General features: G+C 27.0%; 1 protein-coding gene across 3 annotated transcripts in view; it reads right to left on the bottom strand.

The window, feature by feature from the left end:
* Positions 1 to 20144: 20144 nt before the first annotated feature.
* Positions 20145 to 20627, bottom strand: part of LOC111691206 (fasciclin-3) — a 186307-nt gene continuing 185824 nt past the window's right edge. Inside the window, exon 7 of one of the 3 annotated variants that reach the window (XM_023453858.2) lies at positions 20145 to 20325. In XM_023453858.2, the coding sequence (XP_023309626.2) occupies positions 20197 to 20325 (129 nt within the window). In that variant the 3' untranslated portion in view covers positions 20145 to 20196. The remainder of the gene's footprint in view (positions 20326 to 20627) is intronic. The other 2 variants (XM_046956465.1, XM_046956464.1) reach the window with 2 other exon arrangements.

Here is a 20627-nt window from a genome sequence, read left to right as displayed (position 1 = left end):
AAGTAAGAGGATTCTTTTATACAAAACATGCAGAACATATACAAACTAACACGAAAATTTTTAACCCAAACACTGACAATATATGTATACAAATAATTATTGTTGTTGTAAATTTGACTATAGTTGGTAGAGTTGTTGTTATATTGGTAAGTAACCTATTTGGCATCTAAAACTGAAATCGTATATTTCTTTCTTTTATTCAACAAAAATACTAACTAACATAAACACATAACCAAACATACACATAGTTTTCGTTTCGTTGTGGTTTGTTTGAGTCGATTTTTGGTGTCAGCAATTGCTTTTTGAAGCAACAACAACAATAAAGTAAAGAAAAAGTGGCAACGAAAAAAAAAACAAATCTAGCAACAACAAAAATAGAATTGTTAAAAATATGTAGATGGTTTTGTTTGCCAAATCCGGAGTATTGTTGACAGCGTTACAGACGCCAAAAATTATTGAAAAACTCACAAAAAATACGAAAAATAAACTAACAAACCAGTAAAATGTTTGGCTTCTATTTTTCTATTGAAGAAAAAATAACAACCAAATCCAAAATATAGACTTGTTCTCAAACAATGACAGTGACTGGATTAAGTAAGATGGGTGAGATAATTTTACAAATAATTGGACTAAAATATTTTTGTTATTGCTATTTTTTCTTCTACTGATTGTTGTATTTTCTTCTTTTTCCGATTATTTGTAGATGTTGTTGTTATTGTTATTTACATACCACTCTGTCACAGTGTTATTATGCAATTATGGTCTAAAGCTGTGTTGTTTATGAACATTTGAAAATTAAATTGGATTTTCTTTTATTAAAGTTATAAATTGTAGTCCATGTAATATTATTAATACTTAAAAGATATTGGTTTTGTTTTTGTAGGCAAGAAAATTTCAAGTTGTTTTGATATTATTTAGAAAACTTTATGTCTAGTGAAGAAGCTATTAGAGATCATATTGTAATAGATAACGTATCTAATTTTTGATATAGGGAATTGAAAGATTACAATAAACTTAGTAAATTAAGAAAACAGAGCCTTTAACTCCTTTTAATATATAATTTAAATATTCAACATTTTGAATATTAATAATGTTTTCTTTAATTTTAATAACTTTTAAGAATATTTCATTAATTATACCCAAATGATTAGATTTTACTTATTATTTTCAATTAGTTGTACCATCTTTGTTGTAGACACCATAAATTTTGCGAGTACAATTATGAAAAATTCTATAATGTATTATTAAAAAAGGTTCGTTTTATGATAAATCATTTTTCGTTCTAAGCAAAATTCATAAATGTGTTAGTTAAATAATATTAAATAATTTAATTAATATACAACTATTTATTTTTGTTAAAGTCTATGAGTATTTAAAAAATTTTACTTAATCATCCAATAAAATGACTAACAAATTCTTATATGATTTATTTGGCAATAAAAGTAAAACTCTAATAACATCTGCATTTACAGCAAGATAAATTACTAAACCAATTTAAAAAAAGTTAAATTACAATATGAATATACAACATATTATACATATATATTTACATACAGATATATCTATTGGTGTGGATGTGAGGTTTTAGTGTGTGAGATAGTGTGAGAGAGTTTTGTCTATATAAGTTAGCATAGCTAATACATATTACACACAAACTTGTATTTGTTATGTTTTAAATAGGGTCTTGTAAAAATATATGTTTTTATCCGATCTGATTTTTTAAAACTTTATTAGCTATCCCAGTTTACTTCGCAACCGACTTTTATTTAGGATTGTTATAACATATTAGACGTTGTGACCGAAAAAATGTAGAAAGTAAAAATATTGAACACTGCAATCAATTGAAAATATTATTTAAAATTTAATTACGCTTAAAGGAACAAAATTCGATGTTCACAACTGATAATTAGGTAATATTCCCGGAAAATGTGTTTATTGTTAATAACTTCCGTTACAATATCGATATCTTCACAAAATTTTACAAATTAAAGTTTTATATCAATACAATTCATATCAAGGAAAATATTTTTCCATCGGTCCACAATTGGTCATATCTCCCATACAAGGTCCCCTCCCGAAAATCACTTAAACGCTCAAAACTCATTACCTAATTGAGATATTTATACAAAATTTGCTACAAATATTACTTTTATATACATACATGTTACCTTAAAATTTTCTTCCGATAGGTCCACAATTGGTCATAGCTCCCATACAAGGTCCCCTCCCGAAAATCACTTAAACGCTCATAACTCGTTACCTAGTTAAGATATTTATACAGAATTTTGCACAAATATAAGTTTTATCTACATAAATGTTACCGTAAAATTTTCTTCCGATCAGTCCACAATTGGTCATAGCTCCCATACAAGGTCCCCTCTCGAAAATCACTTAAACGCTCATAACTCGCTACCTAATTAAGATATTTATACAAAATTTGCTATTAATATTACTTTTATATGTTACTGTAAATGTTACTGTAAATGTTACTGTAAAATTTTCTTCTTCGGTCCACAATTGGTCATAGCTCCCATACAAGGTCCCCTCTCGAAAATCACTTAAACGCTCATAGTTCGCTACCTAATTAAACTATTATTACAAAATTTGGCACAAATATATGTAATTTTGCAAAAATATCGCATTTATAGACGCAAATGTAACCGTAAGTTTTTTCCGTTTGGATCACAATTTGTCAAATACATAACTCATAGCTCCCGATACTTAAATGCATAAACTTATTGCCAAACAATAATATCCATGCAAAATTTGGCAAAAATATTACTTTTATATACATAAAATATACTTGAAATTTGTTTAACGATCATCCATAATTGTTCGTTCATTTTCGAAAATTACGTAAACACTTTTTACTCATTACCAAATAAAGTTTTTAAAAAATAAACTTTTTATTTTACTTCAGAAATGTTACTGTCAATTTCTTTATCCGATCGTTCCATCGAAAGCCATTTCCACAATATTAATCTAGTTACATTATCATTACTATAATTATAAACAATTATCTATTTATTCATGAAGATATTAGTCGCTTATTTTATGTTTAGTATGCAAATTTTTCAAGCAAAATTTTTATCTTCTTCTTTCTTCTTTATTAGACATTTACTCACATGCAAATTATTAAATATTGCTAAATCATATTTTAGGACGTTAATAACATACAAAATATGGCTTTTGTAATGTTCTTTCTATTAAAAAACATAAGAAAACTGATTTTCACAAATATTTCACCAAATAAAATATTATAAATATAAAAGCAGCTGGTGGAGGGTATTTAAGATTCGGCAAGGCCGAATATAGCACTCTAACTTGTTTTTCATTACTTTTCTATAGTTTTGCAGCTGCGGCGAGGCGTTGAAACGTAGTGTTCCTTAAGTAATGTTAAAAGAATAAAGAGCAATTCATAAACACTATATTTATTACCATCAAAATCTTAAAACTAAACGGTAGAAGTGTTATTTTATATTTATAAGTCTTGATTTTAGCCTGAACTCGTTCTAGTTTGGCGTTGAGACCAATGATTTTTGTTTGAAATTGTCACTTTCGGAACTGGTTCTGAGGAAGCGTTATGGGGTCGACACTCGTTTTTTGGAACGCTTCTGGAACTAGTTCTTTAATCAATGATTTTTGTTTGAATCTGTCAACCTCGGAACTTGTTCTAGGGAAGCTGTAGAGAACGTATGAACAAATATTTATTTTTTAGCGTTTTTGGTTCAAATTATTAAGATTAGGAGCAATTTTGAGAAACTGTTGAGGAATTTTTACTATTGAACCAACGTTATTTACAAAACTTACATACATATACATATCTTACTTAAAATTTAATATAATTCATCCTCACCTCTAATCTTTTAAAACATTTTTTTTAAGGATATACGTTACAAGCAGCTAACTTTCCCTTATCTTGGTACCATTGAATTAGTGAGCTCTTTAATATCTTGTAGTTCAGAGGAATGCAAAAATATACATTTGAACTCGTTTTCTATTTCAATAAAATAAGTTTATAAATTTTTAATTTTTTGCCATTTTTTTCAAACGATTCCATGATTAAAAACTATTTAGAAGTATTTAAGAACCACAACAATATTCTAAAGAACGGGTTCCAGAAGTTATGGCGACTCTACTAGTTCCAAAGCTAGTTCATATGAAAGTTTTATGTCAATATATATATAATTTCAGGGACTTATTTTGTAAAATATTACAAAAAAAATGTTTTTCGCGAAATTCGCTATTAAACTAATGAAAACTTTTGATAAACCCTTTCGTTAATATAGTTCAAAAAGTGAATATCATTCTTATAACTCCTACTGTTTTATGATTTAAAATTTATAGTAAAGATTCAAGAATGAACCTAAAGTCTTTTCTGCTTTTTCATTGTCTTTATATCCAGCTAAATTGTGTTACTAACAAGCCAACTAAATTTAACTAAGTTTAACTTAATGTTTCGACTAAAATGAATGAATGTTTTTTTTTTTCTTTTTTAAATATATATAAGATTATCTATGTACAATAGGGTGCTACCCCAATTATTAAACGAATAAAAAATATGGAAGATATGAAAAAACGAAAATTTCTACTTAATAATACAACTTACCTTATTTTGATCCTACATCCATTTTACCAAAAGCAAATTATTTATATTAACTCCACACTATTAGTTTTTAACAATCGGAATATCCCTTATGTTAAAAATTGTACAACAAACTAAATAGAGTTGGCTGTCTTCTATACTCTAAATACATGTAGTATAACATCAACTCGTTATAATATACGACCAAGAACATGAATGCAATGATGAGTTTTACTAAAAATAATAGAAAAATGAATAAATGTGGAAAGCGAGAGGAAAACGTAATAATAATAAAACAAAAGTAAAACATGGTCTAAAATGATAAATATTCGCTTTCAGTAACATTTGGTTAAAATTGAAAATAATATGGACTTAAATAACAAAAAAAAAAAATAAAAAAATGATGGCAAAGCAACGAATGGGAGTTTGGTGTTTATTTTCACAACTTAGAATATGTTTGCAGGGATGAAGCAAAAACAAAAATAATAACTTAAATAGTGAAAATTAAAAAGCAAAGAATAATTAAGAACGAACAATAGATACCCTATTTACAATACGTGTAATTATGTCTACAATTTTCATAAATAGCTTCTATTTAAAAAAAGAGAATGAAGTGAAAAATTTCTATAAATAGATTATATTATAGATAATTTTCTATAAAATAGTAAATTAAGCGATGAATTTAAATAAAAATTGATAAAAAATTTTCTATAAAATGAAAATTAAAGGAAAATTTTCTTTTTCTATATAAAGAAAATTGATCGAAAATTTTCTATAAAAAGAAAATTGAACAATTTTCTATAAAAGTTAATGCAAATTTTCTATAAAAAGCAAAAATTGTGATAATTTTTTTTTTTTATATTAGGAAAATTGATCAAAAATTTTCTATAAAAAGAAAATTTATTGAAAATTAAGAAAAAAAAATTTATCGAAAATTTTCTAAAAAATGAAATTTTATGGAAATAAGGTAATAAATAATAAAAAAATTCCAATCTAAAGAAAATATTTTGTAGACAGAAAACAATTTTGCATAAATTTTTTTTTAATTTTCAAAAGAATTCAATTCTTTTCCAATAAAAAATGATGACTTTTTGGAAGTAGATTTGTAAGGCAGAGAGCTGTTGCTACTGCTTACACTTGTTTTAAAAGATTGCATGATTCTTAAGGAATCCAAAATGTGCATATTTCACAACGTTGATTTTGTGCTGATTTCATTGAATTGACATTATATATCGACAGAGAATATGGATTAAAATTTAGAAAGATAAGAAATTAAATGATTTTAGTGCTGTTGGGGAGCAAATTTGTACATCATAAACAATAATTGCTGAATATAAGCTTCCAAATTTTTTTGTAAGACAATATTTTTAAGATGCAATAGAGGAAGCAGTTAATGATGCAATATTTATATTTAGCGGCATTGCTAATTAAGACTTTTTTAAAAAGGGCATCTCTTAAATCCATAGACTTTATGCCATCTTGCTCAAAGATATTGTGATGCTATTAAAATTGCCATAAAATGGACATGATGACACACCACCGTTAAAAAATTATAAAGCCTTTTTAAAATCGTGGCAAAAAAATAGATAAAACTTGCACGATTTACTATTTCTAAAAATTTGGCTTTTAAAAACATTTTTCACTTGAATGCAAATTTGAAATTTTAAACTGTCACAAAAATGATTTGAAACTTAGAATACCAAATAAGAGAAACATACATAGGATGGGATATGCAGCAGAATAAATATGTTAAAAGAAAAATAATTTTGAGAGTGAAAAATTATTATTATAGTTTCAAGTCATAATTGAAAATTCTGGACACATTTGCATTTATCTTTAGCCATTATTGCGCTACTATACTGGTTTTTGTTTTTGTCGTTTTTCAGATTCCTTCCACTTGTTAACTTGCTTCATATTAAATGAAATGAGTAAATATGATGTGGATGGATATTGTTATAGAATGGATGTTAAAAAAGAAAAATTCTACTTTTGCTGATGATGGGTTTGATTTTGTATTCATAACTATGGACTCTTTGTTCTTAAACAAGTCAGTCTGTAGCTTCAGTAACAGGAGTGATGATACACATACTTGTGAGTATAAATATGATTTGTTTGATGTATGCATCTTTCTCAAATGATGGTGGTGACTATGATGGCAAAGACAACAAGAAGCATAATAATAATAATGATAATAATGATGAGCATGATTATATTTAGTAATTGTTTAAGATTTGTGTGCATAAAATACTGAATAAAAATTTGGTTCGTTTTCTTCACTCAAAATGAGAAAATAAAAATGGTCATATGTCTGTCTGACAACAGCATCCAATAAATAATAACATATCTCTATTCAATGTCTAAAGATACTATTACTGTACTATACCAAAAAATTTAGGCTGACAGCAAGCTTTCGCCAGTAATTATGCGAGTAACAAACAAACAAACAAACCTAATGTAAAACAATCAGAAAGACGAGCGCTCAAACACACACAAACATGCGCGAACCGAGGGACGGAAGGAAGTGCGGATGGACGGACATGCAGACAGACAAACAATCATATAGTAGACTGGCATGGGCCGCGTCACAAAATGTTGCAAAAGGAAGTTTGTATAGTATAATCTAAAGAAGATGGCTTCAGCCAAGTGTCAAAATGAAAATGATAAATGAATTGTTGTTTTCGTAAATGATAAACTAGGCCAGATAAATAAGCATTCCAGCCTGATTGTTTCAAACTCCTGCCATACCACAACCGCTGTTATACTGTTGGTTGAGAAAAAGGGGGAAAGCAAAAAGAACAAAGAGAAGAAGCACATCTTAAATATAATTTAAATTGTTTATTTTTCTTAATTGTCGATATAAACCTAAAGTTGTAATATTTGTTTAAAGTTAATTTTATCATAATTTTCTTTTTGTACTTTATATTTGGCTTCATTTAATCAAACGCTATAAATAAATGTTTGTGTAGACATAGAATTTTTTATAATTAAAAAACTTGTCAAAATTTTTCTGTAAAAAATGTAAATTGTTAATATATTTAGAATTTATCTGAAATTTTCCATAAACAGAAATTTTATTGAAAATTTTCTATTAAAAATTTTAAAAATTTCATTAACAAGTTATTTTATAGTACTTTTTGGAATACTTTTTACATAAAAGTATATATTGACGTTTTTCATTTTTAAATACTGATATCAACTATGATTCGAACCACAAAACAAGAGTATTCGGCCATGCTGAATCTTTTATACCCACCATCAAATTTTGTGCCGTAAAATTAAAATAAATTTGGCAAGTTTTTCATTTATTTGATACATATTGATTTTTACTATTCGAAATTAATATCAGAGTGATTTTCGAAATGGGTCCTTTAGAGATATTTTTGTTTCTATAAAACTTGTTTATGATAAATTTCACCACTAAACTGATATTATTAAGCCAATTGTGAACGTTAATTACAAACCGGTCCTCATAAAATTTGGCAAAGAAATTTTGTTTTGTAAGAAATTTATTATATTGGGTACCTTAAAGTATACCAATCGGGTCAAAATTATTTTCTGAAACGATTTAGCTATGTCCGTCTGTCTGCCCGTCCATCTTAAACTTGTTATCAATCTACTGGTTGCAATTTTGCAGATAATTCAATTAAATTTGGCACATGATCTTTTATGGTAACTTAGACGAATAATATTGAAAATGGTTAACATCGGTCCATTATTTAAGCTATCCCCGAATAGGGCTTTTAAGTTTATAATTATGTTTAATATATTCGAAAAAAAGCTGCAAAAAAAGTTCCAAACAAGCCTTGATGACCCTCCTCATAAAATTTAGCAGAGAGATTTTGTCTTGTAACAAACATATTTATGTAGGTGAAATTTCATGGACACTTTATGTGGGGTTTAGGGTCAACTAAGAAAAGAGATTTAGGTTCCGATAAAACATTTTTATGCCTAATTTCATCACTATAGATGCTTCCTCTAGATAGTTATAAGCGTTAAAGTTATTTTCTGATGGGGACCTTATTTGGAGGCGAAATCGTGGACCAATATTGCCCATTTTCAATATCAAAAGGCCTGCATTAACTAAAATTAACTGTGAAAAATTTGAACTCTATCAAAACAGACAGATAGACGGACAGACAGACGAACGTCTTAGAATCCAATAAGGACAAAAAATGTATATATACTGTTATGGGTCCCAGACGAAAATTTCGACGTTTTACAAACGGAATGACAAAATCAATATACCCCCATCTTTTTTGATGGTGGGTATAAAAATTAAATAAATAAAATTAAATAATAAATAAAATTAAATAAATAAAAGAATGATCCTATATATGAGCATATTTTATATTTGGAATTTTACCGAAATATTCATTCATCAAGAATTATGTATGTTCCTAAATATACACTTTTTTATGTCGATTTTCATCCCTGTACTTGATGTTTTCTGAATCTTCTTATTCAAAATTTTATTACGAGGTGTAGAGCCAATAATTGACCGAATCTTTTTATAGCGAATATCCACAGGGTACTAACACATTGAAAAGATGCCAAACTATACTATCATATTCTTGACAGATGATCTACCGAAATTATCGGCATCCTAAAGTCTATAGTAGAGATTGTTCCGATGTTTTTTTCTAATAATGTGAGATCGCGGTTCATTTGCATTTCCACTATTTCTACTTTTTCTATTTTCAGGGCTTACCTCCCTCCGAGTACATTCTTCTCTTTTACCACTTCGCTTTTGCCAATGTCATGCTGAATACTTGACGCATTGTTCGCCACGGATGGTCAATCGGCCTCAGTCAGCTTTAGTAGAACTTATCCGACACCTGCTCTGACGTGGTCGTTAGGAAAATGAAAAAACTCCCCCGAGTTTCGATGTGTTACAGACGGAATGATAAAATTAATATACCGTCATCTTTTTTGATGCTGGGTATAAAAATGAATTTTGTATATTTTGCCAGTTAGAATTTTCAGTTTTTATTTTTGAGTGTATCTTGATCAATATTCCAAAAGCATATCATTCACAAAATCAGTTTTATTTTTTATTAGAAAATTACTCTTTTTATTTTTTCTACAATTGAAACCTTTTGCTTTATTTTAACATACATTTTTAAAACCCTGCCAGTGATTTATGTCAAATTTGTATATTCAGTTTTTTTTACTTCCTTCTTCTATGCATATAAGAAAATTTAAATTTCAATTTCAGTTTTTATGAAACCATTTACAACTGTTGCACAGTAAATTCATTTATGTTTTGCTGTTGAAAAACATTTCTTTAGATTTTGTGTAATTTTTTGCATCTCTCCGTGTTGCATGTATGCAAAAACCATCATCCATGTCACCTGGAAAATAGAAAAAACCTTACAGTTTTGTCATATGAAATTAAATTTATACATTTACATATATTTGCGAGTAAACAATTGTTTTTATAAGTATATTTAAAATACGAGGTTGTTTTTATTAATGATTATAAATATAAAATTGTTGCATGTGTGGCGTATGATGAATATTTACATTTAAATATTAATTATACTTTTGAATAAAAGTATACACTATAGTGGGGATCAGGGATATAAAACGAGATTTTGTTTCAGTATCAAAAAATATTTCTGAGGGCTATTTTTTGGGTCTCAGAGTATCAAAATATTTTATTGTAATTTCTGAAATACATTTATATTTGTAAACTTTTCAACAGATGTAGAGTGGGAATTATATGTTGATATGGAAAATCTTTGTTCGTCCCTCAATGTTAACCTCTTGAATGTAATTGGATGAAATTTGCTACATAATTTCTTGCTCCGGAAATAGGTTTAGCTACCATACTAATATTTACGAAATTGTATAAAGTAAAAATGTTATATTAAAAGCAGCCATGATACAATTTCTTACATTTTAACAAATCCGGTCTTAATGAAAATCAGGTCACATTTGGACCTATACAATGATGAATTTAGAAATTCAATTTAACACTGATAACATAGGCCGAAATTTTTAAACCAGAGATTAAAGTATACTTTTCAAAAGTCTTTATTTTTTAAAGCTAAAATAATATACTTTCAGATGGCATTGCCAGATGGGGTTGCCAGCCTAGCAGAACTTGGCTGGATTGTCCAGCTTTTTCGATGCTTTTCTAGTTTCAAGCTAAAACTTAATTTGTTCAGCTAAATATAAATTTGTTAGTTCACTGCAATAACTTGGCAATATTTTGTTTTTTTGATATCACAACCTTTTATAATTGTTTTATCTGTGTTTACTATGCTGTACTGATTTTTTTCTAAATTCCAACTCCTTCCTCTGCATATACATTTACAGAGCAGAAACTGAAGAATTTATAGGAAATCATGCTCTAATAATTGATTTTATAGGAAATATCAATAAGAATAAGTTTAATTTCACACTTTTATAATGCTTCAAAAGTGCATTTAGTATTATCCCAAGATTCACTTTTTTCTAAAAATATTTCCAATATTTTTCTTTGTGCACTATTTGCTGAGATAAATAGTACAACAAATTATCATTAAACCTTCAGATGTGATGCGACTTAAAATTTTATGATTTTAAACTTTAGAACGCTATATTTCGAAAACCACGAAATTTATATTTTAAACACTATTTTTTAAGGGCATTGAATATTATATTTACGAATGATAAATTCAGGTTTTAAATTTTTTTGTTGCAATTTTTCTTTTGCCCTTATGCATTTATAGTTCATCTTAATTCTGTCAAATTAATTTTATATATATCAAATTTTTCTCTAGAATAATATACTAAAGTCGGACATGAAATATGTTTAGCAGTTTTCGGTCTATAAAAAATATAGTCCAAAATCGGTATTTTTATATTAAAATTGTGAAAACTACTATAAAAACTTCAATTTCAATACTGGTTTCTACATAACAGACATAGATTTTTCAATATAATAAATGCTAGACTATAGACTAGACTATAGACTAAACTATAGACTAGACTATAGACTAGACTATAGACTAGACTATAGCCTAGACTATAGACTAGACTATAGACTAGACTATAGACTAGACTATAGACTAGACTATAGACTAGACTATAGACTAGACTATAGACTAGACTATAGACTAGACTATAGACTAGACTATAGACTAGACTATAGACTAGACTTTAGACTAGACTATAGACTAGACCGTAGACTAGACTTTAGACTAGACTATAGACTAGACTATAGACTAGACTATAGACTATAGACTATAGACTAGACTATAGACTAGACTATCTTATAAGGTCAATTTTTGAGTTCATGCATTTTCTGAAAAAATATTTGAAATGTTTTTGCTTTAGAAACGATATATTGAAAGTTCTCATACAAAAAATTATTTTAACAGACACGACTACTACCGGTTAACTTTTTCACGTATATGTGACTGCGGTGTCCCAAGATTTTTTTTTAGATTTTTCCCAATTTAGCGAGTCATTTTGAGTTTATAGCTACAGTAAATAGTTATTTTTAAAGAAAATTACTTTATTTTTTAGAATTTTATATCACTACATACTAAAAGGGAGAGTATCCTGCAATATCCTTTGAAAATACTTATTCCATTTTTCATTAAAAATGATCATTATACGTCATAATAAAGTGTGTGGTGAAGTCATATCCATTTATTTCCATTACTTTGCCTATCTTCCATACAAACGTGCGCAATCACTGGTGTGGGGTATCAAATGTTCGGCTGTGCCAAACATTTTAAAGAAATTTTCAAGTCAATTCAAATATTTGTTATGTTTTCTGTGTCTTGGGACATTTTATTACATCAACGTACCTCGTATATTTTCCATCTTAAATAATACAATCTGCAAAAACACTGAATATATAAAATAAATTGAAAATATGTACATATATATTTCTTGTAGTAACAATACTAGAACAACATCAACATATTTTTTAAATGAAAATAAGTTGATCAAACAAATTTTTAGTTTTTTTTTAATAAAACATTTTCTTTACAATCTTCTACATAATTTTTGTTGTGTTATTTGCTTTCTCTGCCTTCAAACAAAAACAATAGATAATGTGCTTTTAACTCTCTTTCTATCTCTTTCTCTTAAAAACACAAAACTTTACTCAACTAGTTTATTAACATTGCCAACTAAAACTGACACATTCAACATAAAAACGACATATGTATATATAACAAAAATATTTTAGGTTTTGCAACATTCAAAACAATTCTCCCAGAAAGAAGAGAAAAAAGCAGTAAGAATCAGTATAAAATACAGCAGCAGTAAGTTGACTGACTAGTTGAGATTAAGTTTTCAAAAATTTAGCAAAAAGTTAAAACAACATCATCAGCCCACATGGTACAGGTGCAATTGTTGTAAATGCATGTTTATGCATAGTGTAAAAATGGAATATCAGGCGATACTTTTTCTTTCTTTCAAACTCACCAATACAATAACATGGATGAATAATGGAAATGCTTGTATATGTATAATTCATGTTTGTGCCAGGATTATCATCCCAAAAAAAAAAAACTTGTGATAACATACAATGCCAAAAACATGAACACAACTAACTTTTGCATTTACTGTTCTTTGTATTTTTTTGTTTTGAATTTCAAAACAAACTTTTTGGGGGTGTTTAAAAAATTGTTGTTCTTGTTTTTGATTTTGATATGTTTTCTAAAGTTACAGATAAACAAGAAATATACTTATTTTAAAATGTTTAGTATTATTTATTTTGTTAATATGTCAGGTAAAACAATGTAAAAGTTGGGACTTTTAAGGGAATATAGCTTGTTGTGTACTTATTTTAGTGCTTTGGATCAATTTCATCATCGCATTATGTTTGCCATGGATGGAAGGATCGCTATTATAGAAAAAAATTGTATTTAATATTCCATTCAAATGTTATTGCTAAAAATTACTTAATTATTTCTAAATTTTATAATTGCACCGTTATCGTTGGTTATTTGTTTATTCAGTAAGTAGTTATTTAGTTATATATTTATTTAGTTTTTTAGTATTTAGTTATTTAGCTATTTAGTTATTTAGTTATTTAGTTATTTAGTTATTTAGTTATTTAGTTATTTAGTTATTTAGTTATTTAGTTATTTAGTTATTTAGTTATTTAGTTATTTAGTTATTTAGTTATTTAGTTATTTAGTTATTTAGTTATTTAGTTATTTAGTTATTTAGTTATTTAGTTATTTAGTTATTTAGTTATATAGTTATTTAGTTATTTAGTATTTAGTTATTTAGTTATTTTTTAGTTATTTAGTTAAATTTGTAACACTATTTACAATATGACCCAATTAAATACAAAAAAAACTAAGAAATTACTTCTTTAAAATAAGAAAAAACAGTCACGGTTTATCTCCGCAAGCTTCTGTCACAAGAAACTGATGTTAAATACTAACGTTTTATCATATTCATTTTCAAGTAGTCTTCATCAGTTTGCCTGTCAACAGCTATCATTCCTATTACATACATACATATATTTGTATGTAATATACCTTCATAAATAAGCGCATCTTTGGTCAGGTAAAACATTAAATTCTACTTGCTGGAAAATTACATCAAGTAATTTTACTCATTTATTACTAAAATAAAACGAAAATTTAAACATATTTTTCTTAGAATTAGACATAAAGGAAGAGTATAAAACATTTACTGTCTTAGCTATCAAGTGCACATAGAATTTTACGCAATAAACACTTGGATGATATATAACTTCGGCTATTTCCAGCAACCAACTTATTTTATACAAAAAAACAGAAGCAAAACTTTTCATCTCTCTTACCATTTAATTTTTTCTCATAAATATTTTTATACATATATATTCGTACATTTCGTTTTTTTTTTTGGCAAACCTCCACTCTAATGGCCCAAAGGTGATTTGTGTCGGAAAATGAATGGATGAGACATTATGAATATAAATCATCGATAAACGAGACTAAAAAAAAGAAAAATTGTTCTACTCATGCTTACACTTATACATTCTATCCCACTTGTCTTATAAAATAAGCACCGTGGCTATGGCAAACAATTTGTAATAATCAGCATTTCTTTCGTACGTATTAGCGTTTGTATCTGAAATTGTTTAATGTGTACGTGTATTTAGGTTTTAAGATATATAAATTCCCCAATATTTATTTACATTTATTAATGTTTTTGTTTATTTAGTGTTTTAATGCTGGCTATACATTATATTTTTGTCATAAAATAATCTCCATATCCAATTGGTAATTAACACTGTAAATTGTGAGTGCGTGTTTTAATTTTTAAGCCTGTAAGTCTTTATAAGAAGCAGAAAGAGCTGTTTATGTTTGAATAGATAAAAGTTAATAAAAATACACGTATTAATTATTTAATGTAAATTATTGAATTTCTTTATTGTTTAAGTTGCTTATTAATAATTATTTATATTAATATTTATATAACTCTCTTACCATTTATTTTTTAAATAATAAAGTGGTTGTGTGGCGGTTAGGTAAAATAATGGACCGATTTGAACTATAGGCCAGAGAAGAGCATGTGCCAATTTTTAACAAATTATCTTGAAGGTTGCTACCGGTCGGACAGACATATCTTAATAGATCTAAAATGATCTTTTGATAGTTATAATGGAAGTTACGGAGTTATGGACTGTTTTTTTTACATTCGCAAGTTTAAATGATTACCTTTCATTAGTTACTACTTACTGTCAGTATTACTTTTAAGTGCTTTTATAATTTCTAACATCAAGCTGGTACGTAAGTACTTCGTTTTTAGTTTTTCCGTTTTATTTGCACAATTGCAACTTTATTTTACCATACATAATGATAATTAGCATATGTTTTACTAATGGGTTTTATAGAGTTCTTTTATAATAACTCCTTTTTTCTTACTACACTTTTGTGAAGCTGTTACAAATGTCTGATATAAAAACTTCGCGCTGTTTTAAACTTTAATTAATCTCTGTACGTTTTATATTCGATTAAATGCTTTAATTGTCGACACATTTTGGTTCATTTGTTAATTTTCGTTATACTTTAATTTAATTTGTTGTAAATAAAATGGTGATGAAATACTGTAATACGTTATCACCTTTCATTCTCTCCTCTTCATCTGCTGGTTTATTGTGTTCTTTTGGATTTTCGTCTAATCTATTTTAACAATATTCTCAGATTTTAGTGTCGCTGTTAAAAATCAACTATAAAACTCCTAATAACAACAACAACGACTAAATGCTGCGTAAGTAAGATGGATAAGAAACACACATACAATATTGATAATATATATTTGCAACATTTGTTCTCTTGGTTCTAAAAGACATTGAATGACAGGCTCACCTCATCACTTCTATGGAAGCATTAAATTGATTAGTAGAATGAGCAACATTGTTTGTAGTTATGCTTAAGCAAACAACATTAAGGACGGACAACAATAAGAAGTAAAACAAACGCCAAAAACACTAAATCTCTTCACCAAAGTCAATAGGAACGTGACACTAATGCACATTACGACAACAATGTAAAATAATGAAATGACAATAAATTGATATTGTAGGCCAAAGTCTAATCGTGATGTATCCATTAATTACCCAACAAGTTTCTATTGGTGATGGTGGTAGAGGTTTCTGCGTAATCCATCAATTTTATTGTAAAAATATGCTCAAGGTCAATAAATAATGTAGAAATTCGTTAAGGGATAATTAGTATATAGACAATAATAGGAAATTAGTAGCAAATCGTAGAAAATAACAATTAATTATAAATATCCCAGTAAATAATTGGTAATGCTTTGCAATTGGAGCCTCTTACCTATAAACATGCTTTTCAATGACTACAATATAGCGTTATAATTACATAGGCGTATTTTAAATTATTATTAATAATGTGTTACATACATTTTTAATTCTGCGTGAAGATGTATAAGTTGTATTTTTTATACGATTTGCATTGACTGATTATTCTTATTACTTGTAAGCACCATGTTCACCATGTTTAAATAATGATTTCAAACGCAATTATTAGCTTTTTAGCCCCTTACCTGGTAATGAAAGTTTCTGCTTGGATATTTTATATAATGTATATAAATATATATAAATATATATAAATATACATATAAATATATGTTTTAAAAATAAGATTGTTAATCAAAATATCTAATTCCAACATTAAAAAATCGAAATATTTGTTTAATGTTGGAATTAAAAACAACTTCAATGGAATGCTGTTAACTATTTAGAATATGTTCGACTGTGTCAAATCCGTTAAAATTGTCAATAATTTTTGAAACATTTAAAAATGGATTTTAATATTTTACTACGTTTAAAATCATTTCACCCAAAACCTAATGTTGTTGTATTAACCCATCACACATAAATATACAAATTTCTGTAACATTGGTGGCGTATGATTACTATAGAATATTTATCATACGTGTGTAGTACATAATACACAATATATACATTTTGATTTGGAACTGCATTTTTGTAAAAGAGTATAACAGAGTTGGGTAGTAAGCTTTTGTTTTTATACCCTACACCACTTTAGTGGGGAGGGTGTATTGGATTTTTGCTGATGTTTGTAACGCACAATAATATTGGTCCTATATCCACCTTTATTTTCTAAGTCGATTTAGCTCTGTCCGTCCATCTATCCATCCGACCATGTAAACCTTGTAATCAAACGCAATTTTGAAGATAATACAATAAAATTTGGTACATAATCTTATATTGTTCCTGGGACGAAGCCTATTCAATACGTTTAAGATCGGCCCATTACTTCACCTAGCCCCCATACAACTGAACCCTCGAATATTTCACATTTCCCACATAAGTTCATAATTATGTTTAATATACTGGTATCTTGACAAAAAGCTGCCAAACCAAGTTCTATACTAGTCTTGATCACCCTCATGAACTCGACTATAACTTCTTAATTGTTTTTACTTTTCTTTTTTTCTTTTTCCTCATTTGTATATTTTGTATGAAAAATTGTTGGTTTTGTGGGAAAGGGTTGTAAATTTTCCTTTCCCAGTGGATCCGAGACTGATATATTATATAATCTATTCACATTACTATGGTCTATTAGACTAATATGGATTAGCCTTATGAAAAGCATATCTGATAGATCAGTCTGTTAACTACTCTATAGACTTGTATGTACATGTCACAGCTGTGGAGCATTCTATTGACTGGTCTGCTAACTTTTAGCAATTCTTTTTAAACTAGTCTTTGGATTAGCTATCTATTCGACTATGAGCTATAACGTTGTCAAGACTGTTAACTAGTCCACTGAATAGTTTGTGAACCAGTATATGGGCTGTCCTGTTGACTGTTCTATAGAATAGCCTATTTACTAAAATATCTACCCAAAAAAAAAAAAACTTCTAAAGAAGTGAAAAATAAGTAGAAGAAAACCTGAAGAACACAAGCTTGTCATAGAAGAGAAGTTATTTTTAATATAATTTCAAATTCATTACTTCTAAAGTCATTCTCAAGATGTAATTTTTGTGTTCTTTTCTTGAAAGGTTTTTGTGAGTGAATTTGTAATATTATATAGGTTAGGTTGATAGAAGGATGTATACTACATCAAATCCAAAGAAATATATCTAAGCCACTATCGGGACTAGTATAAATAATTTGACTAAAACAATATTAAAATTAATTAGGGGTCGATCCTCATAAAATTTGGTAGACAGAATTTAGTTCGTATTAAATTTATTTGTGTCGAACATGATCACTAAACTCGTATTTTTAAGCCATTAATGAGCGTTGCAGTCGTTTTCTGAAGGGTATAGAGGGAGCAGGGTCAATAATGGAACGATCCTCATAAAATGTTTTAGATAGATTTTGACCCGTATGAAACTTATCTATGTCGAATTACATCTATATACTCGTATATTTAGGCCAGTAAAGAGCGTTAAAGTCATTTTCTAAGGGGGACCAATATGGGGGGGTAGGGTCAATTATGCACCGATCCTCATAAAATTTTGCATAGTGATCACAAGAAACTTACTTATGTCGAATTTCATCGCTATATTCGTATTTTTAAATAAGTTATGACTGTATTGGGGCTATCCAGAAACGTGGACCGATATTGCCCATTTTCAATACCAAACCAAAATTATATATAAGAAATAATTATGTGAAATTCCAACCCTCTAGTTTTTTTCCTTCGGACTCAATCGTGTTTTCAACACGGACTCAAAATGTATACTTTTGTAGGTCTATGACCAATATTTCGATGTGTTACAAATGGAATGACGAAATCAATATACCACCATCTTTTTTGATGGTGGGTATAAAAATATGTCTTTAGCATTGCATTGTTCTTCGGAAGTCATTAAACTTACTTCCACAGAATGTAAACAAATTCAATTACTTAGTACTACTTTTGAAGTGGTGATAAATGTTATTCTTTGTGAAGTACTTTATTTTATTTTTGCTGGGTAATCTATGGTTGAGTAATTTGTTTTATATTTATTACCTAAGCCGTCTTAGGAAGATAAGGTATATTGTATTATGTTGGAAACTGCTCTCAATCATTTTCTGAATCAATTGAGCGATGTCGAAAGAATCGGTTCATTATTTTACATAGTTTTCATATAATATTAATATGATTTTATACTTACGAATTACACTATAAATTTTAAAGAAAACAAAAATATGTAATTTTATTTAATCTTAATTTTTTTTTGATTTTATTTATTACAAAAAAAAACGTTTATTTTTAGCAAAAAAATGTTTTGTACAAAAAATTTTATTAATTTACAAAACTCTTAAACTTACAGTTAATATTAATAATACATCATGAATATTAAACAATACGTATATATTTAAAATTATTATTTGCATAATAAAATAATTAAATGGATGGAAAAAATATGTAAATCTTAAGAAAAACTGATGGTTGTACGTTGAAACAAAAAATGTAATAAATTGTATGTATTACTGTGTCATTAATACTAGTTTTAAAAAAGATTAAAAAATTTTTATTATAGTTAAAATATATATAAATATTACATATCCTAAATAAAACCTTTTGTTATTTTAATTTATTTTTATAAATTTATTTGTAATTTTTATTCACTTATGTTATGAGAGACAAAAATTTATTTCAATTAGTTTAAATCTCTTATTTATAGCGAAAAAACATTATATTATGTTTTTAATACATGAAATTTTTATTTTTTTTATTATGAATGTTAATTGTATTTTGTTTTGTTTTGCATGTTATGGCTTTGTTTAATTTTTTAACTTTTCATTTTATTTATAAAATAAAGATACAAGTAATAAATAATTTTTGTTTTATTTTTATGATGTGATGATAAACGTTTTTTATTTTATGAAATAATTTGTTTTGATTTTAATTATTTTGTGTTTATTTTTCTGGTTGTGCTTTTTTTCTACATGAAAACTTTATTATTTTTATACTTTTATAATCTTTTTTAAAAAATGCGAGATTTTTAATTTATATTAATTGTTTTTTATTTAGTTTACATTTAGTTTTAAAAACTGCTTTATATCTTTAAATGCTTTTTAATTAACTCTTTTTTAATTATTTTTTTTTAATATTTTATTAAATTTAAAAACATTTATTTTAAATGTTTTTTCTATTTTTGCTGTAAAAATTTATTTAATTTTATTTGGGATTTTCGTCCTTTTTCACATAAACTATTTCCGCATATTCGGTTGAACTTTTTGCTGGTAAAGGTTCATTGTTTTCGGCGGGTTTTAGTACAAGTTCTGCATAGACGAGTTGTTTGTCTTCCTGTAATGAAAATTTAAATAAATATGAAATAAAAAAACAATATTAAAAAAATAATGTAAGAAATTGCTGTTTGCAAGAAAATGGATGATTATATTAATATTCATATTTTATGGAAATTTTCTATAACATGAAAATTTATTAAAAAATTTTTTATAGAAAGAATAGTTTTTGAAATTTAAGAGAATATATTGAAATTTTTCATTGAAAAGAAAATGCAATAACAATTTTTTATAAAAAGAAAATTTATTGAGAAAGAAAAAGAACATTCATTCATTTCATTGATAATTTTCCTATAGAAAGAT

Source organism: Lucilia cuprina, chromosome 2 (genome assembly GCF_022045245.1).
Source record: "Lucilia cuprina isolate Lc7/37 chromosome 2, ASM2204524v1, whole genome shotgun sequence".
Lineage (NCBI taxonomy): Eukaryota > Metazoa > Arthropoda > Insecta > Diptera > Calliphoridae > Lucilia > Lucilia cuprina.
The sequence above is the reverse complement of the archived record's forward strand: the minus strand, read 5'-3'. Positions and strand labels throughout refer to the sequence as shown.